Here is a 26,845-nt window from a genome sequence, read left to right as displayed (position 1 = left end):
ACTTATATGTGAACACTGGGGAGTAGATCATTTTTGAGATAAATAGCTTTTCAGACTGAATTATGAGAACAGTTCCACACTTTGTCTTTGAAATTAACACAGATATTTAGGGGAAAAAATGGAGCTCTTCTTTAATTTCACCTAACCTTGAATAACATAGATTTCATTTAGTCTTTTTTTAGCACCACAAATATATCAATATTCTATTTCATTTTTATTGATACCTACATAATTTTATAAATACAATATGCCATGCCTCTCTACTGGCAATACTTATTTCAAAAATAGTGCTACTGCCTTGACTTTGGCGTGTTTTGATTTCTGCTATTGACTATAGCTATGATTACAGTGGAACAGAAAATTATATTATTTCAAAATGTAGAACCAAAGGTTTTCATGGGGCTTTTAGGATACATCGCTGCTTCTCATAGAAATATTTTCTTTTTAAAGACATTCAAGGTCAGACAGTCTGTAAACTCCTTCTGTAATGTGCCGGCCAATCACCATGGATATTTTAAGTATTTATTTTGTAACTTTTCACCATACAACATACTTGCAAATGCTTCACAGAGATGGAAAATCATTATCACAATTCTGGAGAAAGTTTAACACATTTGTAAACAGTAACACCCTTAATAATTTTAAAGTCAAATGATCAGTTTAGTCAGATTTGTTGGAATTTAATTTTTCTAAAAAATTTTATTTTGGGCTCCAAAGAAACAATGTAGAAATAACCACAAGTATGACCCTTTCTTGCCTGTATGCTATAAATATTACTTAAAATATTTCTTAAATGAGGTGATAACGATATGATATGATAGGATTATACATGTGATATCCTATATAATCTATTCATACTGAGATATTTTTAACATTATAATTTATGCAGCCACAAGAGTCTCTGAGTGCCTTGGCCTATTTCTCTTGTCTCAGTACTTCAAGGTCATCCCTCTTACTACCATATCCAAATGTTCTGTTTTTCCAAAATAAAAAAAATAAAAAAAAAATCAACCAACCAGTCAGCAATTCCAACAATTATATCTGAAATGTTTTTCTAGGTTGGTGATTTGGGCCCTTCTAGTTTACAATGCTACCAACAATCCCAATTTAGAAGGAAAAGACATTCAACAGAAGCTCTTAAAAAATAATGAGTCCCTGGATGAAGGCTTGAGGCTATATGCAGTGAGTGTGAAGCAACTGGGTAAGTGCCTTTTTTTATATGTATTTTATATAATTCTTCAGGTTTTATTGAAGCAGCAAGAACAATATTCTTCCTCTGTGCATTGTTTGCCTATTTAAAACTTTTTTCTGATGATGAGATTCATCATATTGGTGGCATAGTAACAAATGGGTGACGTGGTTAACATCAGAGATATCAATACCTATGAATCTAAGGGAATGAAAGAGGCAGAGGAGAGTTTACACTTTATTTGGGGGACATATTCTGGAAAAACTAAGAATATGAGCGAAGTGCCAGGGTCGCCTTGACCAGAATTGGCTTCAACTTCAGGAATAAAGACTGTGTATGTGGACATATGGGAACTCTAAAGAGGTAAATCTTAGAAAAGGCAATTTGTTGTTAGAAAACATCTCCTCTTATGTTTTCTGTCTTCATGAATGGTAGCACTATCTTTATAGGAATAGGCCAGAAATCTGGGAGTTATCCAGGATTGAGAGTCAGTTCTTACCTAGACGCCATTCACATGCTGAGTTCCAACCACACACATGGTACTCCATGCACCTCCCCAGACACGCCATGCTCCTTCGTGCCTTTCCATGTCTTGCCCATACTGCTCTTCTGTACTCCCACCATCCACCTGCTTATCACATCACTGTTTTAAAGACAGCCCAAAGTCGTCTTTTCTATGATGTATTGTATGACATGATCATGCATAAATAGGAGTCCTTGCCTTTGAGCCTCCACTTCATGCTTTCCGGATACCTAGAGCACCATACAAATTAGAAGACCATAATATTTGACTGGACTCACTTATGTTCTTATGGATATTTTCTTTAAACAGGAATCTCCTCTGGCTTGAGAACACCTGTTAGTTTTTTTTTAACACCCTCACTTCCCACCTCCCCTAGCACTCAGCACATTCCCTAGCACTTAAATACTTGAAAAAAATAAATGAGGTTTGATGGGAATATTTTAGAAAAATTGATCACAAATACGGACAATAAGAAGTTAAGTTATTATTCTAATGTTATATGATTATATTATGATTAAACATATTAATAGAGATCAAGAGAAGAGGAAACTGACTCTTTTCCTTATACACACACAGGAGGCTAAAGTGAGGGAAGCAAGTATTTCTCAGTCTCTAAGAGGCTGATGCCCACTGAGGCCAGAATCCTGGTGTAATAAAGAAGCAGGTATCCCTGCTTGGATAAGGAACTACCCATATGTAATATGCCCACTTACACAACTACAGAGAACTCATAGAGGTGGCGGAATACAAATCATCATTGTTGATGTCATCATCATGAACAGTTTCTGAGCCTCTATGGGAAAGTGCTTGCTTATTAACAAATGGGGCTTCTTGAGGCAGGGGAGAGTACACGTGCTACCTTTCACTAATGAGTCTCCACGAGGAGTAGCTTGATGAATGGTGGATTATATATGACAGGGAAGCTCTGTGAGGGCCGGCCGTCCTCATTTCTGTTCTAAGAGGCTGTGGAATCCCAGAAAACTCTCTGCATACCTAGACATATAATTTATACGACTTAATTTAAATTCTGTGCTTTTACTGGGTATCTACCCCAAAGACACAGATGTAGTGAAAAGAAGGGCCATATGCACCCTAATGTTCATAGCAGCAATGTCCACAATAGCCAAACTGGAAAGAACCGAGATGCCTTTCAACAGACAAATGGATAAAGAAGATGTGGTCCAGGGGCACCTGGGTGGCTCAGTCCTTAAGCATCTGCCTTCAGCTCAGGTCATGATCCCAGGGTCCTGGAATCGAGCCCCACACCAGGCTCCCTGCTCTGCGGAAAGCCTGCTTCTTCCTCTCCCACTCCCCCTGCTTCTGTTCCCTCTTTCGCTGTGTCTCTCTCTGTCAGATAAATAAATTAAAAAAAAATCTTAAAAAAAAAAAAGATGTCTATATATACAATGGACTATTACTCAGCCATCAGAAAGGATGAATACCCAACCTTTGCATCAACATGGATGGGACTGGAGGAGATTATGCTAAGTGAAATAAGTCAAGCAGAGAAAGTCAATTATCATATGGTTTCACTTATTTGTAGAACATAAGGAATAGCATGGAGGACATTAGGAGAAGGAAGGGAAAAATGAAGGGGGGGAAATCAGAGGGGGAGACAAACCATGAGAGACTATAGGCTCCGAGAAACAAACTGAGGGTTTTAGAGGGGAGGGGTGCGGGGGGATGGGTGAGCCTGGTGATGGGTATTAAGGAGGGCACGTACTGCATAGAGCACTGGAGGTTATACAAAAACAATGAATTGTGGATCACTACATCAAAAACTAATGATGTATGGTGACTTACATAATAAAAAAAATAAATTCTGTGCTTTATTGTTTTTCTGCAAGTGGGCCTATGAGGAAAAGTTTCTACCAATTGAAAATATTAAAGAACAAACCCTGGTGATGTTAAGGCTTAGAATGTAGATGAGAAATTTCTTTAAATGTTAAGTTGGTGACTCCAATACCAGTTCCCAATGGTCTGGTTTAATTTGCTATTTTTCAGTCCTGAAATGACATGATTTTATTGTCGTTGATATATTGCTTTTATTTGGATATTTTTAAAATGGTAAAATCTGAATTACTGATGTCATGACTCTTGCCCAGAGAGTTTTCCAACAACAGGTGGAATGATTTGAGGATGAGGGCTCAGGTGAGGGGCATGTGGCACTGGTTAATGGGTCCCCTCTCTCCATCCCCCCAGCAGACTTCCAGGCAATCGATGCTTTCAGAATAGCTGGAAATGTTTCCATAAAATATGCTTACAACTCAATGACAACAGGATTGATGCATCATTTTGTAGGCTTTCCCCTTTGGAAAAAGATCATATTACATTTTGAATTTTTCAGGATCGTCATTGTATGTGGTGTTCATTTTTTGAATACATCTTTATTTTACTAATGTTACCAGCTAACGATTTATATTAGAATAATGATGTATGTTTAATGATTATACTCCCATAAGTGTGTGACTTTGATTTGAATAACTTTTGTGTCTGAAGTGTACTATATGTTTATTGTTCCTAATTTCTAAAGGTTTACAAAGTCTGAACATTAAAAATAAAACTAGTATTTTAGCATTACATGAAATAAATACCTAAGTACCAACATCATCATTTTGCTCTTATCTTTCACCTTTTACTTCAAAGAATAGATTAACATTTCTGTGTTGGCTCTTATTTTCACATAGGTTTATGTCCTGCTGATGAGGATCCCAAAGGCTATCACTGGCCACTCATCCCACCTTCTGTGTACAACTTTCCCTGTCCAGGGAAACAGGGCTTTTATGCTTCACGGACATGGTAATGCTTTTATTGAATCTTGCCAGTAAAGCTGCACATTGTCTACCTGCCTGGGTTACACAGGCTGGCTGCGTGATAGTCCCCATACATTGTATAGTGATTGGGAAGGACAGGAAAGTCTGTGAACACCTAAATCACACTTCATGGAGGGTAAAAAGGCAGGTAGGTTACCCAGAAAAGCCTTTTTACTCCAAGTGCCATGCTAATTTAGCCTTCTCCAAAGAAAGATGGGGAAGTCTGGAAACCTCAGGGTGACTCTAGAGCAAAGCATGTGGATGAACAGCGCTAACTTCCAGCTTTGGAACATGAGTCTGAAATTCCGAAACTTTTAAACAATTGGGAATGGTTATTGTTGGAGTGAGAAGAGGCAGAAAAAGAGGGAATAAATTCAGGATCCTAGGCTAGGGCAGGCTGCTAATGCAGACTGTCAGGGTGTAGAGTTTTCCTAAGTGTTTAACAGAAACCTCAGAGACAGGTCGACTACAGAGGATTCACTGAATACTCCTCACCCCCAGTTGGAGTTTTCTCACAGGGGTGAGGGGCGGGGGGGTCAAAAATGGAAACTGCCCAAACTTTGCACATTCTGCTGTGCTTGACACATGGTAGGAAGCAAAGAAGGGGCTTTAGAGAGTTACTGACCCTAGTTTGAAACAAGGCTCTGCCCCTTCCTGGCTGTGAGACTTCGGAATGTTCTTTGATTTCTCTTTTTCCTCACCTATAAAGTGTGGATTATAATCTGCTTTACAGAGTTATGTGAAATCAAAATCAGATTTTATCAAAGTTCTTAAAGAGGTATTTGACCCACATTACCAAATAGGCCTTTAACCTTAGTAACTGGATATATCCTAGCTTAGGACACACACTATTGCTAGTATTGTGTTTCCAGGATGCATGGCACCTGATTTTTTTCTAATAAGAATTCTCAGTGGGAGTTTTATTTCAATGTATTACAATTTTATTTTCAAATGAAATTTACGTAGACATCAAGGCAAATTCTCAAACTTATTATTAACCAATTTTGTCAATTAAAATGTCATTTATGCCAAATATTTGAAATACCTTGTTTTGTTCCCCAGTTATCGTGACCCTGCCAACACCTCTGTAGCCTACTGGGGGCCTCCTGATCTCTCCAACTGTTCAAGTAAGTGAGCAATTTTCCTTCAGTTCTCACAGGCAAAATGAAATGACTTCATACTGCATAGTTTTCATCCTCTTCAGATATATTCTTCTGCTATATGATAACCATTGTAATAATAAAAGCTTAAGCAAATGATTGTTTCACTTAAGGTAGAAAATTCTGTTTTTCCTGATTCTTTTTGTAAAACTTTTGTGTTTTTCCTGATAACTTTTTGTCCTGCTTATTCTGTTAGAGATTAAAGATAAACAATTTTAGAGAACATGTAACAAATAAATTGATATTTGTGTCAGTGTTTTATAGTTGTGTATTATTTTCCTTAAAGATTTTATTTATTATCGATTTGAGAAAGAGAGAGAGAGCATGAGCTGGGGGGGGAAGGGCAGAGGGAGAAGCAGACTGCCCACTGAGCAGGGAGCCAGCTGCTGGTAGATCCCAGGACCCTGGGATCATGACCTGAGCTGAAGGCAGACACTTAACTGACTGAGCCACCCAGGAGCCCCTACTTGTATATTATTTTTAAGCAGCAGCTATAAACTTATTTTTTGTGATTCTGGGTACATTTCTCTTAGAACTATATATGAATATTGGTCCCTCCAAAGTTGGGACTCTGAAGTGGAAATATCCTAGTATGTTTTGGATTCCTGAAATGTTCAAAATTTTGTGTTTTGTTTTTTCTGTCTTTTTTTAGGAGAAGCAAATGAAGTGGCCAACCAGATTTTAAATTTAACTAGTGATGGGCAGACCTTAAGCTCAGCCAATATTACCAGCATTGTAGAACAGGTCAAAAGGATTGTGAATAAAGAAGAAAACATTGATATAACACTTGGTTCAACTTTAATGAATATATTTTCCAATATCTTAACCAGTCCGGACAGTGACTTGCTTGAGTCTTCTTCTGAGTAAGTATTTTTTTTTTCTTCTGGAGAGTAAAATTTATTGGATACATGTTATGTAATTTCTCAGTTATCTGAATGGTTGGTGGCCAGCTTTCATCATTTAAATCTCCAGAAGATCCATGGATAGTTCCAAAGATCATTCACAAAGTGAACTTCAAAGTTCTCTATTTTCTTTCTTGAAAAATATAATTTACAAAATGATTAGGATTGTCCATCTGGCAAGATATATAAATAGCCCCAGAAAAACATAATCAGTATGTCATTTCTCATCTGAAAAAACGTTAACTGGAATTAATTCAAAGATAAGCTATTATATATATTAGCATAGGACACTTTGATTGCAAAAGAGACACTTAGCAAACATTCAGCTCACATCTTTTAGGCATAACTTGGTCACTGTAAATTCTGTCCTACGGACTGTGACATGGAAATGCCATAGGTGTGTGGTCGTTGTACTTCAGGAATGGAAATGCCCAGGGCATATAAAATGTACCTGTTTTTACACAATTAGTGTGCATCCAGTTATTTCATTTAATGTGTTAATAGTTCTTGTTTCCTTCCTTTCAACCAAATTTCTTCAATGAAAATTTTATATTTGTTAAAATGTATTTTTTACTTACCTTATCTACATAATAATTACAAACTTTTTATAGTGTCTTAGAGTCCAAAAAAATGCTTTTACCTCATTATTTTCCTTTGATTCTCACTCAGTTATAAAATAGAAAAGGTATTTTTTATATGAGGAAAGAAAGGCTAAGAGGTGAAAAACAGTATTTGTTTAGGGTGATTTAATTGTTGGTATTCCTTAAAGCATAGCATTTCTCTTGAGGATGCATTCATCACTATGATTCTGTGTTTAAACTGATGTTATTGTGGTTTGGGGTAGTTTTGTTGGTATTCATGTTAAGATCAGAAAATTTAAAGACAAATTTACTGGTTTTGTATTTTGTCCTGCTGCAAATCGCATGTGTACAAGTACATAAAACGTGTTACTTAACAGTGGTATTATCATTTCTTTAGAGCTTTAAAGACAATTGACGAATTGGCCTTCAAGATAGACCTAAGTAGCACATCACATGTGAATATTACAACTCGGAATTTGGCTCTTGGAGTCTCATCCCTGTCCCCAGGGACAAATGAAATTTCAAATTTTAGCATCGGTCTTCCAAGCAATAATGAATCCTATTTCCAGGTAATGAGCCAGTGTTTAATTTTAATTAATTAGACAAAGGAAAACTATCTGATCACTTGCCAGTTTCTGCTTGAAGATCTTGGTCGGCGGGGTGGCAGGCAGGTAGGTCAGGACACTGGCTGAGGTTAATAATAGCAGTAGCCACAGGTATGTGGACACCGAGAGGAGGTGTCCTTTTTAGAACCCATGTGACGGGGTGGTCAGCTTACCTTCTACAAGAGGTGATAGTGGAACTGAGTGTTGAACCATCAGTGGGAAACCCCTTTGGGAGTGGTGGGGCGGATCCATTCAGTCAGAAGAAAGGGCTTTATTCAGGGCCCAAGTGGGAAGAAGTGTCATGTATTCAACCACACCAGTGGTTGTCAAACTGCATTGTACCACCTGGAGGGCTTGTCGGAACAGATGGCAGGCTCCCATCCCCAGAGATTCTAAGTTAGTAGGTCCTGGGTGGATCTCCAAAGTTCGCACTTGGAACAGGTTCCCAGGCATTGCTGATTGTGCTGGTCTTTGAATGGCACTCTGCTGAGGACCAGTGGCGTGAAGCCTGGGAGGAGGGTAGGCAGTGATGAGGCTGGACAGGTTAATGGAGAGCCTCTCTGCCCTGTGGAAGCAACCTTCCAGCAGATACTTCTCAAGTTCCTACTGTATGTTAGTGTTAGCCATGTGGGCAAATGAAATGAGGTAACATCGTCCTTGACACGGGAGAGCACACAGTGGTACGTGCTGATTCTCCACTCTGGAGCTAAACCAAGATGGAATATTTAAGAATCTGGATAAAAGGAAGGACATTTTTCTGCTTGAGAGTAGTGGCTCTTTTGGATATTTCTGTTTCACATTTAAGAGTGAAAACTTGGTCAGCCTCAGTCTCATTCCGAATCCATTTATGGGAAGACACGTTTGAGCCTGATCTGTGGGTTCAGGGAAAGACGATATCCAAGAGTATTCAGAAAACTGCTGCTGCTTCCTCTGTGCAGAGATACTCAGTCTCAGCAATCAGACAGATCAACTCCAATCTTGTTTTTTTCCTTCACTAGGTGTTTTGAGAAAAGCTCAAAGTCTATTAAGTGTAAATCTCACTCTTGAAGAGGTTAACCGATTTGTTGATTTCTCAGTTTGCCTTAAAATCAGTGCGTCTTCTGTTTTTCCACATTTGCAAAACCCAGATGAGATCCAGGCTTTTGTCGGTAGGGGTTCATTCAGGGCGGCAGTGACTCCAGTGGAGGTAAAGGGAAACCCCAGCCCTAACCAAGTAGCCCTTGCCTGCCTCGTTCAGATGTGGAGTAGTTATCATGGTAATTTGTCATTACTCGACCCGTGTATCTCTCTGTGTGTGACAGATGGATTTTGAGAGTGGACAAATGGATCCATTGGCTTCTGTAATTTTGCCTCCAAATTTACTTGAGGATTTAAGTCAAGAAGATTCTGTATTAGTTAAAAGAGCACAGTTTACTTTCTTCAATAAAACTGGACTTTTCCAGGTATGGGTTCATTAAATTATTTTTCAATTGCAAATTGAGTTTCTTTGCTCAGAAGGAAAAAACCAAAGTTTGGATTCCTTGAAAATATATCAAGAGGCATAGAGAAATTAACCGACTGTATCTTCAAAAATGAAAAATTTTAACATAATTAGTTAAGCATTTTATTTCAGGTAATTGTATGCTTATTACAGGATATGTTCATTTAGGTTTTTTAAATAAATCAAATATTAGATTAAGACTTGCATGGTACAATTAGGAATGGAATTTGTGGAGAAGGGACTATTTATTATTCCTTTTGTTAAATATTTTGTGCTCTCCAGCAATTTAGACCTTCAGAGTCAAAGAAATTGTGTGCCAAAGGAAAGGTTTTGTTTTTTTTCTGTTTTTTTTTTTTTTTAAATTCAGCAGGAAGCACTGTTTACATAATGAGCAGCATTCTTGGCTTTAATCAGTTTTCCCATTAATATTTCAAATGACCTTTGGCCTTCACACATCCCCAGAGGGGGGTGGCATTGTGCTGAGCACATATTGTCATTTTTATTGGCATCATTTCTAGATACTAGAAAGTCCACTGCCAGCAAACACAGGTGACCTCTGGTTTCCTTTGAAAGTGCAACCCGATCCAGACTAGTTTCACTGAGCCCTTTTTAAAAAATAACAGTTATCTATTAAATTAAAGATCCCAGCATATACCAAACAACACCATCTGTGTAAGAGAAGACAGCCAAGTCTCAAGGCCAATAGAATTGCCTCCAACTGTCATGTACAGAGGCGTGGCAATATAAATTACAGATAAGAAAAAGAAATACCATGAAATCATTTACAATAAGTCTAAAATTTTAAAATTTTTTCAGCAAATGTTTTAGAAACAAGCTATATAAAAATTTTGAGTAAATTAAGAATGTGATTACAAATTATTCTGAAGGATTTAATAGCTATGAACAGATAAAACTGCATTTATTAAAATTATTTGAGGCTTACAACACCACCTTTAAAAACAAAACAAAAAATGCAGTATGTGTCACAAAAATGTGATGGGTGGTGGAGGAGGCTCTGTTCAGAGGAGAGGTTGAGCCCAGAGGGAGGGGGTTTGGGAGAAAGGTTAGAACTGTTAGAATCTGTCATTGTTTCATTTTGAGTCTTTTTTTTTTTTATATTTTTTTAAGATTTTATTTATTTATTTGACAGAGAGAGACACAACGATAGAGGGAACACAAGCAGGGGGAGGGGCAGAGGGAGAAGCAGGCTTCCCGCTGAGCAGGGAGCCCAGTGTGGGGCTCGATTCCAGGACCCTGGGATCATGACCTGAGCTGAAGGCAGACGCTTAACGACTGAGCCACCCAGGCGCCCCTTGAGTCTGTTTTCTGCACGCTACCTTTCCCTTCTCTCTTGGCATCTCCCAATCAACGTATTATTAGGAAACATATGTTTGTTTTTTAAAGTAAATTTATAGCAGAGTCAAAAGATTTTAAGGGTTCTCTGGTACTGCCCTAACATAGTGAACAAGGTATGAGTATTTTTTTTTTTAAAGAAAAGACAGGATATCCACAAGCCATTACCAACTTTATTGAGCACGATCACACATAAGTAATAAACTATATTCTGAATGCTGAGATTTATTTGGCATTTAAGAAATCCTGTAATTATTCCCAAACAACTGATTTATAAGCTGCAATAGATAAATACAGGAGGTTTGACAAGAAAAACACAAGGGAAGAAGGAGTAAGAGATGGTCTTGCTGAGAGACACACTGTTGGCCTCATTCTGCAGCATGGATTCACTGGTTTGCTATCCTGACAACCTTATCTCTGAAGGGGAAGCTACCGAGGGTAGCAGGTATACAATCAGAGAAGATAGAAGTTCTGGGTGGGGGGCGCCTGGGTGGTGCAGTCAGTTAAGTGTCTAACTCTCGGTTTTGGCTCAGTTCACGATCTCAGGGTCATGATCTCTGAGTCATGAGACTGAGCCCCTCCTCCTTGATCCACACTCAGCATGGAGTCTGCATAAGATTCTCTCCCTCTCCCTCTTCCCCCACACCCGCGGTCACTCTCTCTTTCTCTCAAATAAATAAATCTTTAAAAAAAAAAAAAAAGTTTTGGATGGGACCCTCATCTAGTAGAATTATAAGTTACTAAACACATCAGGCTGTTGGCAGGGATGTGAAAGATGAATTGTTGTTGTTTTTTAATTTTTCACACCGTCTTTCTTTTATACTTCTCTAACAGCAAACAACTTCATCTGTTTTCTAGGGCAGGGAAGTGATCTAATTGTTTCGTGGCTTTTTATGAGTCCATTATTTCTGGGTTCGCATTGTTTCAGATGATAACTGGCTGACATCAGTCACGGCAATCGAGAGTCAGGTTTTATGAACACTGCCTTACAGGGTCAGCTCATAATGTTCCCTCAATGTATTTATTATAATAAGGGAAATAGCAAAGCTCTTTCAGGAAAGCCAGCAATTTGATCTTATAAACAGGATGTTCTATAATTGAAAATCTTAAATGTAAAAAGTGCTGACAGTTTGCGTGTTTGGGAGCACCAAAATCAAATACAAGTGTACTTCTGACTAATAATCCATTTTTTTTTTCTTTAAAAGGATGTAGAAACCAAGAAAGGCACCTTAGTGAGTTATGTGATGGCATGCAGTATTGGAAACATTACTATCCAGGGTCTGAAGGACCCTGTTCGAATTAAAATCAAACATATGAGAAACCAGGTAAGAAAATGCTACAAAGGACAATGGAACAGAGGCAGACTATTTCAGAGAAGTGCGGGGCCTTTTTTTTTTTCCCTACATGGTAAGAACTTTATTCTACTGGTACTTTTTGATGGGGGCAATTTTCCAAAAAGGGGAGAACAGTTAAGCAGGTGGTGCTGTAATGTCACGGTAAATGTTGGCAAGTGGGGGAATTGTTCCCCTCTAGGATTCAGTCATCAGAAGAATGAGAGTGAAGAAAAGGACCCCTCTTTTCCTTTTAAGGAACGACACATTACTTTGAGAAATTAGATGCAGATGCCGTTGCACAATCCTGCCATTAAAAGGCTTGGGTTTGTTTTTTTTTAAGTCAGAAATTACTGCTACGGGGAAAGCAGAAGGGAAACAGGGCAGGGTTGACTCATTTTTTGAGAGGTTAGCAGTTATCTAGAATCTTGGCAAATGTTGCTTTTTTGTTGCCTCATTACCCTTGCTATCATCTGTTTATTTGATAAAATTATATGGGGGTTCCTTTGGCCCCAGGTAAGGCCAGGCACAGGGTCTCCCCTCTTTTCCAGAGGGCCCCACTCATGATTCTCCCGTGTATGAGGCAGACAGGAAGGCAGGCAGGAAGGAAGCTGGCTGATAAGGACTGAGGCTTGGAAGTTAGGTCATCTAAGAACTAGCCTGGCTTTGTCACCCAGCCCTCTGAGACGTCCTTGTTCTACCCTTTGGCTTCCTTTGTTTCAGCTCCTTCATCCATGAAGAATTTTTTATTGTGGTAAAATGTACATTACATAATATTTACTATTTTCACCATTTTTAAGTGTACCGTTCTGTGACGTTTTAGTGCATTCCCGTTGTTCTGCGCCCATCGAACCATTCATCCCCAGAACTGCTTCATGTTTCCCAACAAAAACCATGGACCATTACATAGTAGCTCCCCATTTTCCCTCCCCTGGGCCCCTGCAAACACCATTTTACTTTCCCTCTCAGTGAACTTAACCATTCTAGGCACCTCATGTAATTGGAATCCTATAGTATTTGTCCTTTGTGACTTGCTTATTTCATCTAACATAATCTTTTTCAAGGTTCATCCATGTTATAGCATGTACCAGAATTTCCTTCCTTTTTAAGCCTGGATAACATTCCTTATATATGTGTATGTGTATCTCCCACATTTTTTTATCCATTCATCCATCAGTGAGTACTTTGATTGCTTCCACCTTTTGGCTCTTGGGAGTAGCGTTGCTCGTGAACATGGATGTTCAAAATATCTGTTTGAATCCCTACTTTGAATTCCGGGCACATAGATGTAAAGGAGAATTTTGAAAATGAAGTGAAGTTACAATGTAAAGAGCTTTGATAAATGCTAAGGATAGCATTTTATGGTGGGACATATATAGTAACCTTTAGATAAATGGGAAGCACGATTCCTTAGGAGCTTATGGTTGATTTCCACTTGAAGTCTCCGTGAGAGGAGATGCTTCTGGATGGCCTGCCATTCCTAGGTCGTATTGGCATGACTAATACTGGTCTCTTTCTTCATGAAAACCTTAGCATTTTGACTCTTTTCCCAAATTCAGATCATAAGATTTTTCACTTATTTTAAACACAATTTCGCATGTTTATTCTTATGTTAATATAGGCAGTGCCTCATCCCATCTGTGCCTTCTGGGATCTGAACAAAAACGGTAAGTTTTAAAATATTGGCTGTCTTAAGAACAACTGAATTTTAAACATTGTTAAACACCCCCGTTTCCTTTCATTCCGCCCCAGCCAGAGTGAGTCAGTGTAAGTGTGATGACAACTGAACTGTAAAGTTAGTTTAGGTAGCTGGGGAAGTGAACCGAATTTCTGCAACTTTTTACTCATTGCAAGAAGTAAGTAAACTTGACTTTTTTTTTTTTTTTTTTTTTTACCAAACAACCTCTTTGATTTCAGTTATTTATAAAACACAGTGTGCATTTTGATTGCCACTTTTAGATGAATATCGATATATGCTGATCTCATTCTTTTTAGGACACCTCTGAGGAGATTATTAATATGCATGAGGCACACAACTTAGAATCTAGCTACCAGACCTCAGATTATGAGGAAAGCATACTAAAGGACTATAAGTAAGAAATGGTTATAATACATATATATTGCTTGAAAGAAATGAACTGCCTCCAAAATGACATTTGACAATTAAGAGAAAAAGGCAAAATTAAGGGAGAAGTCTAGGTATAAGTTGTGGGGATCTTTTTGATGGGAAGGACAAGCTATGAAAACTCCCACCTCTGCCCCCTAAAGGTCACCTTCCCTTGGGGATCCCCAGTGGGATTATCCTAACTCTAAACCAGCACCAGTACAGGCTGCTTCTTGGTAGAAATGGAGTCTGAAGGTGTCCCAACCTCTGTTTTTGATACGCCTTATCACAACTGGAAAGTCTTGTTGTTGTTTGGTTTCTAGTTGCACAGTTTTGAGAAAGTGGATTTACTGGATACATAATTAAAAATGAAATCACCTTGCAACTCAATATATGAGTTGCTCATATTCCACATCCTACCATAAAAGTCAGATAAGATGCATTAAAGGCATTTATAATAAGTTACCACTGTGCATGATTGCTGTGTACATAATAGCATGTTAGAAGAACACTGACCTCTGTTAGTTCTGATGTCTTTACAAAAGTAGAGGCTAAAACAAGGGGAAAAAATGTGTTGATCTTCAGAGACTTCATTATTTGAAAGGGGGATACTCTTTTCATGGAAGTTTATTTTGTAATACATTAAAAGTTAAACTAGAATCAAACTCTTGCAGGATCTTCAGTAGAACACAGTTGAAAACCACTGACTAGATAATCTCTCACTGCCAATCCAGCACTAACATTCTGTGATTCCGGGAATCTCAATTATTCTAAGTATTGGCAGCTTTAAGAATAAATAGTATCTGTTTGACTGATAAACTGCAAGGCAGAAAAGACTGAGGCATATTTTCCTAAAGAAGATATCATCCATTATAGAAAAGGAACTGGCCTGCTGTTATTTTCACAATGTTTGTGGACTTCCTCTTACAGAAGGTTCTGGATTTTGGAACACGTCAGGATGTGTGGCACACAAAGATTCAGATGAGAGCGAGACGGTCTGCTTATGTAACCACCTCACACACTTTGGAGTTCTGATGGTAGGGGAGAAATTTCTAAACTCATTTTGAAATGATATAATTTGGGAAGGCATACTTCTTTTTGTAAGTCAGCCTTTTTAGATTATGTATTTTGGGAATTATTTCCTGATAATTGGCATCTGTACCTTGAATCTTGCTAATTAGCAGAGATCGCATATTTAAAATATGTAACAATAATTATAAAAAAGAACCCTACTTTAGTTTTTTTTCTGTAGCATTAATAGCGATGATAAAATCACCATGAGACTCTTGAATTAAGAGAGAGGAAAGGAGGGGTGCCTGGGTGGCTCAGTTGTTAAGCGTCTGCCTTCGGCTCAGGTCATGATCCCAGGGTCCTGGGATCGAGCCCCGCATCGGGCTCTCTGCTCAGTGGGAAGCCTGCTTCTCCCTCTCCCACTCCCCGTGCTTGTGTTCCCTCTCTCGCTGTGCCTCTCTCTGTCAAATAAATAAATAAAATCTTAAAAAAAAAGAGAGAGAGAGAGAAAGAGAGAGGAAAGGAGGGAAAGAGAGAGAAAAGTTAAAGAGGAAGATAATGTTGGGTTTTACTAACATAGAAGGGAACTGTGAAAATTTTGATAAAATATTGTTTTTGCATTATCAATCATTGGATTGAATGTGACTTTATAGCAGGTACTATGGTAGGTGATCCAGCTGTCACCCAAAATGATGCATCTGCATCTCGCCCCCCCCCCCCCCCGAGACCACAGCCTGTTAGGACAGACTAGGGACTAGGACAGCATGGAGTCTTCAGGCCTGCAAGAGAAGAGGGAGGTGTGACATGTCTCTTACCACTAGGTCTTCATCTTATTCTTTCCTTCCTTCCTTCCATCTTTCCCAAGGCCCTGTTTTTATCTCATTAGCCAGCTTGTCTGACAGTTTTAAACAAAAATTAGATCACAACTACATGTTTGTTTTTTTTTTCATCCCACCAAATTTCTCAGAACCACCCTCCATGTTAACAACTCCTTTGAATTCATCCATAGACTTATACCTCTATCTTATATCTCATACACATGTGTTTTTGCAGATACTTTTCTGGTGCGCATTGCATCCTCCAGATTGTAACAGAACTGTTGGTTCTGGTATTTGGTATAGTTCCCAAGGATCAAACCACATTTGCTTTTTAAAATGATGATGGCAGTCATGTATGCTCAGACAGTAAAGCTTTTTGAATTTGAATCACAGACATCATGGTTATGTTTATCCCCTCCCTTAGATCTTACCCCCACTTCCCATGGAACTGGATGGGAGCAGTAGGGGCTGTAGGATGTGGCATTTAGGCTCATGAACCCTCTTGGCCGATGTAAATGGCCATTGTCATATGGCCATCTTGCAAGTGATTTTCTTGACAGCCTACTGCATAAATCCTCTGAGGGATAAAACAAGTCATTGAAAATGGCAGCAATCATAGCAAATAACTTTTTAATTTTCCCAAAATATAAATATTTTTCTTTACTGCCAGAGCATGAAAATGAACAATTAAACTATAGCATGTTTTCCCTAAGTAAAACAAACACACTCTCAGTTTTTGTTTTTTTTTTTTAAGATTTTATTTATTTATTTTAGAGAGAGATACAGATAGCGTGAGCTGGGGAAGGAGAGGGGGAGAGAGAGAGAATCTCAAGCAGACTCCACACTGATCGCAGAGCCTGATGCAGGGCTCTATCTCAAGACCCTGAGATCATGACCTGAGCATAAATCAAGAGTCAGACGCTTCACCAACTGAACCACCCAAGCGCCCCAAAACACACTCAGTTTTAACTTCCATGTTCTCCTTTCTGCAAAGGTGACAGTAGACATTCTTTTAGAAAACACTTACTTTGCATCATTATTCATTCAGGTATTATATAAGCTTTAGCTTAATTCATTTAGTTATTTGAATTGGGTGCGTGTGCATGTGCACACATGTGTGTGTGCACATGTGTGTTTGAGCCTGATTATGTATGTTGTAGGTCTAAGGTTAGATAAATAGGTAAGAGTAATACAATTCAGTATACAGCAGTGATTTATATGTAACCAAAGTTTGGCTTTCTGTTACTTTGGTTAGTTTCTTCACATATTGTTTGAATTTTATTATGAATTTGTATTTGTGTATTTTTCTGTTGCCATTTGATTAAATAATTGGTTTTACATATATGTGAATATATGCATTTTTTTAGTACTATCCTTTCACCTTGACTGCTTTTACAAGTTTATAAACTGCTAGGAGAAAAACTTTCCAGAATTTATCCTTCCTGGCGATGAACCCATGTCCTCTCAGCTTTTCCAGACCACCAAGGCTTTGCTAAGAGACTTTCTTGATTTACAAACTCTTTATCCACTTATATAAGATATTCCCAGAGTCTACATTGCCCTGTGATACATTTACCATATGGGAAGTTAAAAGATGTACCCCAGACCCATAATTATATCTTCTAATCTACAAATGTGTGAAGGATTTAATGTCCTCTGTTAACATTTCCTAGTAGTAAAACTGATTTTAATAGTTTTAACATTAGTACATTTTCATGTTGGCTAGTTCAGAGGAATAAATATTTTCATATTCTTCATTCTCTAAAAGTACAAAACAACATGAGAGTTGTGTGTGAATGTATTAATAGTAAATAACATTATTTTATTTAATTTACACTTTAAATTGTGGTTTTAATTGTGGCTTGCAAGTTCACCCCCTCACCTAGATGGGAGCCACAAGTTTTTCAAGAGGTAAGGACAAGTCACCTGGAGATTCTTCAAGACCATTTCTCTGCTCCATGAAATCCTGGCGTAACCAAAATGTTGGTCAGGGTAACCTATCTGTGAGTCCACTGGCCCTGACTTGAACCCCATCTCATGTGCCAGGGGAGTCCCAGGTCATTCCAGTGTTTGGAGGGAGTCCTGGGAGAGAAGGGTAGGCTGAGTACCTTCTGACCCAGAGCCCCTGTGTCTGCTGAATTCGATCACTGGGCATTCCTGGGAGCCACAGAAGTGCTGTTACCTGTTTCCTACTGCCTCAGCCAAACCACAGACTGAATCTCCTCTCATCATTTCACACACATATACTCACAAGCAAACACCACCTACTGGAGGCTTTGTATGTGAGTAATAAATTTTATTGACATGTTGGTGAAAATTAAAGAGAATTAACACATAAAATGAAAAGCTTATAAAGCAAACTTTCTTTTTCATAATCTAAGACCTAAAATTTTAAACCAGATATCCCCTTTAGAATATGGCCTTTCTCCAAGAAGACTCCATTTTTGAACATCTGCATAACGGAGGTATCTTTTCTTCTCCAACCAGGATTGAGTGGATGGTCTTAACTCAAGATTTATCCCTAACCCAATTCCCTATTTAAGGAAGGAAAGAAAGATTTCCCTCCCGGGCCCAGACTTTACAAGTCTACCTCTGCACGATGAAATTAATGTTTCATGTTAATATGCTAGAAAGTGTTTACTTCTTTCCATTCCACAACCCCTAACACTTTAAATGGTGCCCTCTCAAGTCAACAGGGATTAAAACAAACAAACAAACAAACAAAACCCCTGTAATCTAAAAATCCGTAATGGTTTCTCATTTATAAAAAAATAAAGACCACCCAACCCAATACATGCCAAGCTTTGAAATGACCATAGTTAAGATCCTCAGCACTAAGCTCAGAGGCACCAGGCTCTGGCTATCCACTGGCTGAGCCCCTCCCTGCTGGACAAAGAAGCCAAGGCTTGCCTGAGGGCTCACATTGGCCATGGTGGCCTCTATTTGTACTTCTGTCCCTAGCCCTGCAAATGTTAGCAATGGGTCTGATCATTTATTATGCAAGGCAGTGACCTTCTCCCCTGTTACTTGTGGGGGGAGCGGTTTTGCTCTTCAGGCTCTTCTGGTGGGCAGAGTTTGGATTATCAGGTAATGATGCAAAACAACATGCAGCTCTCTCAATAATGCTACACTTTTGCTTCATGGAATGATCTGCAAGAGTACAATAAATGGAAGCTTCCATATTGATTCGCACTGTTGTTTTTAGCCCCTCGGATTGAGCTAAGACTGTAAGTGCTAGCAGTGAACTTTCTAGTAAAACACCGTTCCCGTGAAAAGAGAGATTCTTAACAGCTGCTTCCCGTGATTTATGTAGGACCTTCAAGGAACTGCCTCACAGATAGATGCAAGAAACACCAAAGTTCTCACCTTCATCACCTATATTGGGTGTGGGATATCTGCTATCTTTTCAGCAGCAACTCTCCTTACATATGTTGCTTTTGAGTAAGTATTTTTTATCTGTCAAAACCTAGTGCTAACTGTCCCAAAATGTGAATGAGAAAATTGCCTTTGCTTTTAAAAATACTTACTTTTCAAATTGTGTAGAGTGGTTCAACTTTAGTGTTCAGGTTTCTCGTAACATATATCATGCAACATAAATTTTCTCGCTATAGAATCTTAATTTATAATTATTGTATGTCTATGGATAAAATGCATTTAAACCTGTAAGAGATGATTAAATATAAATAAAAATTGTATAAAGTGCTTTTTTCATGGTAAATATGAGAACATTTACTTCACAGATCTTATAAAATTAGTCCTGAAACAGGAACCCTTTTTTTATAAAGATTTTTTATTTAGTCCTTCATTTATTTATTTATTCATTATTTATTCATTCAGAGAGAGAGAGAGAGAGCTCGCCCCAGAACATGAGCAGGGGGGAGAGGGGAAGGGTCAGAGGGAAAGAGGGAAAGAAAGAAGCAGACTCCCTGCTGAGCAGGGACCCTGGAGGCAGGGCTCCATCCCAGGACCCCAGATCATGATCTGAAGCAACTGAGATCTCATGATCTCAACCGACTGAGCCACTCAGGCACCCTAACAGGACTTCTTTTTTTTTAAAAGGATCCTTACCTCATTTAAAAGAAACTCCAGAAAAATTTAAGGAAATTTTTTTTTTAACAAAAATCTCATTTTTATAACTAGTATTTTTCCTGGATTAAAAAAAAATCCATTGAAACTAATTAGAAATTTCATAAACAATTGGAAACGGTTTTGAAATCAAATTAATATTAAAAAAACTTTAGGGGCCCCTGGGTGGCTCAGTAGGTTAAGCGTCTGCCTTCGGCTCAGGTCAGGATCCCAGGGTCCTGGGATCGAGCCCCGCGTCAGGCTTCCTGCTCCCTCTCCCACTACCCCTCTCCCTGCTTGTACATGCTCTCTCTCTCTCTCTCTCTCTCTCTCAAATAAATAAAATCTTTAAGAAAATTAAAAAAAAAAACTTTATAATTTGCCAAGTACTCATAAAATCTTTAAATACTCCTAATTAAACACAAATCTCCTCCTCCTAGTGGAGCCATATGAATTTACTGCCTGTGCCTAAAAGATTAATTTACAGTATTCCTTCTCTTCTTTCTTTTTTCCCCTTTTCAGGAAATTGCGAAGGGACTATCCCTCCAAAATCCTGATGAACTTGAGTACAGCCCTGCTGTTCCTGAACCTCCTCTTCCTCTTGGATGGCTGGATCGCCTCGTTTCACGTGGAGGGTCTTTGCACAGCCGTTGCTGTCCTGCTCCATTTCTTCCTCCTTGCAACCTTCACCTGGATGGGGCTAGAAGCAATTCACATGTACATTGCCCTGGTTAAAGTATTTAACACTTACATTCGCAGATATATACTGAAATTCTGCATCATTGGCTGGGGTAAGCCTCCTAAACAGTTTTGGTTTTGTTTTTACTGTCAGGGAAATTGCCCGTCTCTCATAGGAAAATCCTATTTTGAAAGATTTTAGTGCTGCTGAAAGAAACTTCAAAATTGTGAATGATGCAGATTCGATGTACACATCCCAAGTCAGGGGCTTCCTTGGAATGGTATTTTTTAAATCTATTCATCCATCCTTACTAAATTCAGGAGTAAAGGAGAAAACCCTAGCCTCCTGAATCACCGCAAACTTATTTCCTGTGACCAGAGCCAGCCCACCCAAGTCTGAAGAAGCAGTTGACAGACCATGGTGCATTTCCATTATGTTTCAAAATAGAAAGGGCCACTCAGGCTCCTCGCTGTCCTCACCCCCTGCAGACATGCGCATGTCTTGGATCCAGCGAGAGAAGGTTCTTTTTGTGTGTGCAACCAGAATACTGACAAAATTCTTGCCTTGAACTTCTTAACATGATTCCTCAGCCAAACATGGAGGGTAGCCTTAGCCTGTTTGGAATCTCCTAAATGGGCTCCTTTCTTTATCTGGCTTCATATTGAAGCAAGCATTTAGAGCTTGCTTTTTTTTTTTTTGCAGATGACAATATAGACGTATGGGACATTTCCAAGGTGTTTGGCACTAAAATCATCCTCCAGGGAATTAGGGTGCTGTGGTCTTCCCCAGTGAAATATACAGGAAAATATTTTATTGATTCTCTGGAGAGAAAAGAGAGACTGTAAAAACTTTACGGCCCCATGGTTTCTCCCCCACTGTTTCTGAAGACTTTTCTTTCCATAGAAAGGGGCCAAATAAACTGCAGTTCTCTCACTGCCCGAACCCTGGCAGAATGGCAGTTGTCATTAACGAAGCACATTTGCTTCTGGATTCGGAATAAACCAGGTTCTGGGTCTCTAATGAGTAACAGTAAGCAAACACAATATTTAAATATCTGTCATTTAAGAGTGGGTTTTAAGTGTTGCCAGTTAGAGTTGGATGTTCCACACCAAAGAGGGGATTGTATTGTTGCTTTTAAGCAAATTGCCAGTTCTAAAACAAATTCTGTGATGTGGAGGGTTTTCTTTCTCTCTCTCTCTCTCTCTCTCTCTTTTTTTTCCCCTTGCCCTTATCAGTCTTATAAAGCAGTTCCAGATGCTCCAGGTGCTTATGTCATGGTCTTTCTGTAACAGGTCTGCCAGCCTTAGTCGTGTCCATTGTTCTGGCAAGCAGAAACCAAAATGAGGTCTACGGAAAAGAAAGTTATGGAAAAGAACAAGGTGATGAATTGTAAGTAATAACTTGTTGGAAATTTATTTGTGATGAGTGTTTATCCTTTGCTTCCTAGAGTGTGGTGCACAGTTTCCAGGCCAGTAGTGAGCCTCCTAGTTTGGAAGGCTGAAAATGCGCTTGCATGCCTTCACTGAGGTCTTTGCTGCTCCACCGCTGAATTCGGCTGGGCACCCGGACTGCTTGAGCTGCTTCCCCACGTTAACCTGCACTCTGTCATCTGGCGGACTGCAGAGGAGGTCTGGGATAGGGTCGGCTCAGAAGACCCGTCCTGCTTGAAGGGATTCCATAATACTCGCCCTCCTTAAGCCCACACACATCTTCAAGAAAATTAAATCAGTATTTGTATTTGGCTGTGGGATCATAGAGGCCAAGATCTGGATATTGTTCACCTTTGGCAGTTCTCTCATATTTTATCTAGCCCATAATAGATAATAAATATTTGTTGATTGAATGAATTATTGAATGCATACAGAGCTTACTCCTGAGATGAGACCCGTGAGATCACATATCTGTGCACGTTTCATGGATGGAGAACATTTTCATATCTAGTCAGTGTCCAACCTGGGTTCCATTCCCTCATGGACTTCCCTTCTCTTATAGTTCCAAAACAGCACTCAAAAAACCCCACAAGAACTAGTAGAAAATAAAGGAGCTAGGTCAGGAAATTCGGGATTCTAAGGGACTTCCAAATGTAAAGGAATATTAGCTCCAGAGACAAGCAGCGTCATTTTGGGGATTGTTATAATAAGATACATTAAAAGTAGAAGTCAGTGCATCAGTCCCAAATAAGGGAATTTTACAAGTATGTTAGTCAGCTCTCACAGGACTTTATAATACAGTTAGTAAATTGCTGCGCCATCAGCAGTCTCATTTGCTGAGCATTTATGATATGCCAGGAATCATGTTAGGTTCTGGGATTCAAAGATGTTCAAGACAGCTTTTGCCTTTGTGGCTGTCATGTTCTAGTGTGGAATACATAACCTAGAATGATAACCATTTTCACAAGACTTTTTAGATGAATTTAATAGCTTTAAATAATTTATCCAATTTTTGAGGTACCTAAGAACTCGCATAGTATTAATTAGGCCCTGGGGCATCTGCAAATTGTGGTTTGTGTTGACTTTATTCATAGAACACTTTACACATGGTACAATTTTTAAATTACTTTAATCTATTTTCTGATGTGTGTGTGTGTGTGTGTGTGTGTGTGTGTGTGTGTGTGTAATTCTGAATAGGAAGTATGTCCTTCCTCACCTCATAAAGATGTTGCAATTGGTGTAAGCTTTTTAACTATTCATGAGGAGTGTCACTATAGGAATATCATAGTTCTATAATAAAGTCTTGCCTCAACTAGGCCAATTATATTACTAGGAGTTATTTTGCAGCAGTAATGGAATTCATGATTACGTGTGTCTTAAGTAGGAATTGACTCTTCTCACATAACAAGAGACATGGAAGTAGGCAGCTACTGCCATTGGTTTTATGGCTGAAAATATCAGGACCAGCAACTCTGCAGTGATCTTGGCCTTTCTTTCAAAGATAAAAGGTGGTTACTGCAGCTCCAGGGCTTGCTTTCATGGTGGAAGCAGAAAGAACAAATAAGGGCCTCTCCCAAAAATCCCCTAGCAGATTTTGCTTCCATATCATTTCGTGGAACAGTGTCCACGTGGCTGCCCCTTAAATGTAAAAGAGATTGAGAAAATGAGTACTTAAATTTCCCATTCTCTGGAGTGCAGTCACATAAGAGAGAAGGGGGCTAGACATGGTTTTGGGTGAGCCAACCACGAGTGTCTTCACGCCAAGTCAGAATTCAAGAAGCCACCTTGTTTTCTTTTTAACTGTTGACTTAAATAACTTGATATTAAGATGATGGCTATCCAAAACAAACCAAAAAAAAAACTGTGTAAACATCAAAAAAGAAACTGAGGCCCAGGAAAATGAAGTGACTGTCTAAAGGCTTTGAGAAAGGTCCAGCTGTGAAATCTGCAGAAACCCAAACTAAGCCAGGAGAAGTCTTCGGTAAACAGGACATGGTAATAAATCTCTTTTTCTTTCTGGTTTCTTCTTCTTTAAGCTGTTGGATTCAGGATCCAGTCGTATTTTATGTGACCTGCGCTGGGTATTTTGGAGTCATGTTTTTCCTGAATGTTGCCATGTTCATCGTGGTAATGGTGCAAATCTGTGGGAGGAATGGCAAGAGAAGCAACCGGACCCTGCGTGAAGAGGTTTTAAGGAACTTGCGCAGTGTGGTCAGCCTGACATTTCTGCTGGGCATGACGTGGGGTTTTGCTTTCTTTGCCTGGGGACCCTTAAACGTCCCTTTTATGTACCTCTTCTCCATCTTCAATTCATTACAAGGTAAGATAAGTGGTACCTTTGTAATTTCTGCTTTCCAATTGTATCATGGGTGTGAACAGCTTCACTTAGGGGCAGGTGCCATGCTAAATGTCTACGTCATTGTTCCAAGTAATAGACATAGTTCCAGGTACAGGGTACTCATTAAAAGGATCTTGAATAGAGAGATGAGGTAGGATGTCAGTTTGTTTTCAGTGATGGGTATCCCAAACACTTAGAACAGGGCCTGGCAAGTAGTAGGTGCTCAATAAATCTACATTGTTTTATGACTAAATATGGGGCAGGGCGGTACCCAATGGGGAGTTTAAAGGGAGGCATGGACAACTTTTACCTTCGTCACAGTTTTCCTTAGTATCCTACGTGGATGTAACATTATTGGCCAGAAGAATTTTTAGAATCTATGCAGGGACAGAACAATTCTCTTAGAGTCCTTGGCCCCTTGGATTTCATAATAAATACCAATACTCTAGTTCAGAAAGGCTCGTTTTCTCATGAGATATACAGCAATTAGTTCAACAATTTAACCAATGTTTGCCAATGGTCTGCTTTGTACAAAAATCGAAGGCTTCTTTTGAGGAGCTTTCTGTCATGCTTCTGATTCCATTATACATACCTGAGTATACTCTATGATCAATTTAACATTTAAACTTAAATAAATATAAATTATGCTTTTCAAAAGCTGGGAACGACATTCTTTAAGATATTGGATATACCTTGGGTTGTTGATAAAGTTCCCCAATGTTCAGAAGCACCGTGAGACCCACACAACAATGGAATGAGGGGACAAAGCTTGGAATTGTTTTGAGTAGGGTAATCCTGCAGGCTTACCTGAAGCTCCTGGCCATGCAATGGTAAGCGTGTGGGGAAAGGAGAGCTGACTAAAGCTGACTGAATCTGAGCTAGAGTGGATGGGGTGGTGGGATGCAGGTTTGCATTACTCACCAAAGGAGATGCCTGGACAACGGCTTCCCTACAGATGCGTTTGAAGACAAGTTGGTATTTATCTGCAGGGGAGTGTTTCCTGTTTTATATTGCACATATCTGCTTTGCCTCACCTCCTAGTTTTCCCACCAGCTCATGAGCTCCTGCAAAAAAAAAAAAAAAAATGTCATGCAGTAAATGCTCAATGATTGTTAAATGAATAAATGGATTGCTGGATGAAGAAAGGGAGGGGTTTTCGAGATGGCCTAAATCCAACCTGAGACTCTTCTGGCATAAATAGGCATTAATTAGTTCAGCAAATTTTATTCAGGTTCACTCTTCCATAACAGAGGAAATATGTGGGCTCATTATCTTTAGTAAATAGAATAATAAGCCTCAAGGGCGCCTCCAAAAGTTGGAAACCGGATAGGTGGCATATGAATGCACCTTCATATCTAGCTTTGTAAAGTGAGCGTTCATCTATTTATTCTCTTCTATAATATACAACATAAAAGTGCCTAGATAAATATTGCCCAAAATGTCCATTAACATTAGAAATTCCATGGTTTTATATTTCAGGCACATTAATCTGCCAGCCCAACCTTGTTTTTGCTTTTAGAATTTCCTGGCACTTTCAGTAAGCTTCAACAGCTACGGTTGTCTGTTCAGCTCTGTTTCCATTAATGAGAATTGGGATGTTTTATTTTTCCCAGCATCGGCCTCCTGTCAGGAGGGAAAAATGTTCTAAACCATCATCAAGTCACAGTTCTTCAAAAATTGCTAACTTTTAAGACTGATGTTAAATTATATAAATTCAGAACAGATTTCCGCATATCCAGTGACATTAAAAACACTTCCTGAAAAGGAAATTTAAATTAAAACACAGTGATACCGAGCAGATGAGTCCACCAACAATTGCTTACTGGCTGAGCTTGTACAGAAACTTGTCAGGATGCTATAGAAAGTCACTTAATGGTTCTTATTTGAGTCATTTTCTGAACCTTCCAAGAGGGTGTTGGCTGTTGTTGAAAGTATATGCTTTTTAAAAAGATGCATGTAGAATCTAGACCGTCTAAAGAAACAATTCAGTGAACTGCAGGTAGTACCTAGGCAAAATAAACTCAGGTAGGATTTAGGCCAACTACATTGTCTTTTTTATTCTTTCTGATACTTTTTTTTATTCCAGCAAAAAAAAAAAAAAAAAGAAAAGAAAACTTGGCACAATCCCTTTGTCTCGTGGAGTTTATGTTCTAGCAGGAGAGACTGACATTAATCAGATAGTCACCCTATGAAACGTAGCTGGTGGTGTGGAGAGCACATGACAGAAGTCACGGTGCCTAAGCTGGAAGCTGAAGGATCAGTAGGGATGAACTAGGTGAAGGTGGGGGTAGGAACAGAGAAGAGACGATTTCAAGTGGAGGACACTCTGTGCACAAAAAAACCCTGCTATCGTTGGTGATTATAGTGTATGCCCCAGGAATTAAAAGAAAGCTCATGTAACCGGAGAACCAAGAAAGAGCCATAGAGTGACAGAGTGGTGGGCCTGCACAAAAGGGAGGCTGG

General features: G+C 39.0%; 1 protein-coding gene across 4 annotated transcripts in view; it reads left to right on the top strand.

The window, feature by feature from the left end:
• ADGRG6 (adhesion G protein-coupled receptor G6) overlaps positions 1-26,845 on the top strand; it is a 136,404-nt gene that overhangs the window by 89,975 nt on the left and 19,584 nt on the right. For all 4 annotated transcript variants that reach the window (XM_032407773.1, XM_032407772.1, XM_032407775.1 and 1 more), the window contains 13 exons: positions 1,059-1,201; positions 4,400-4,511; positions 5,588-5,652; positions 6,338-6,548; positions 7,566-7,737; positions 9,075-9,215; positions 11,812-11,931; positions 13,559-13,604; positions 14,972-15,078; positions 19,184-19,311; positions 20,458-20,726; positions 21,907-22,003; positions 24,081-24,364. In XM_032407773.1, the coding sequence (XP_032263664.1) occupies positions 1,059-1,201; positions 4,400-4,511; positions 5,588-5,652; positions 6,338-6,548; positions 7,566-7,737; positions 9,075-9,215; positions 11,812-11,931; positions 13,559-13,604; positions 14,972-15,078; positions 19,184-19,311; positions 20,458-20,726; positions 21,907-22,003; positions 24,081-24,364 (1,895 nt within the window). The remainder of the gene's footprint in view (positions 1-1,058; positions 1,202-4,399; positions 4,512-5,587; positions 5,653-6,337; positions 6,549-7,565; positions 7,738-9,074; positions 9,216-11,811; positions 11,932-13,558; positions 13,605-14,971; positions 15,079-19,183; positions 19,312-20,457; positions 20,727-21,906; positions 22,004-24,080; positions 24,365-26,845) is intronic.

Source organism: Phoca vitulina, unplaced genomic scaffold (assembly GCF_004348235.1).
Source record: "Phoca vitulina isolate PV1807 unplaced genomic scaffold, GSC_HSeal_1.0 scaffold9, whole genome shotgun sequence".
In the NCBI taxonomy this organism is placed as follows: Eukaryota; Metazoa; Chordata; class Mammalia; order Carnivora; family Phocidae; genus Phoca; species Phoca vitulina.
This window is presented reverse-complemented; position numbering and strand designations above follow the sequence as displayed.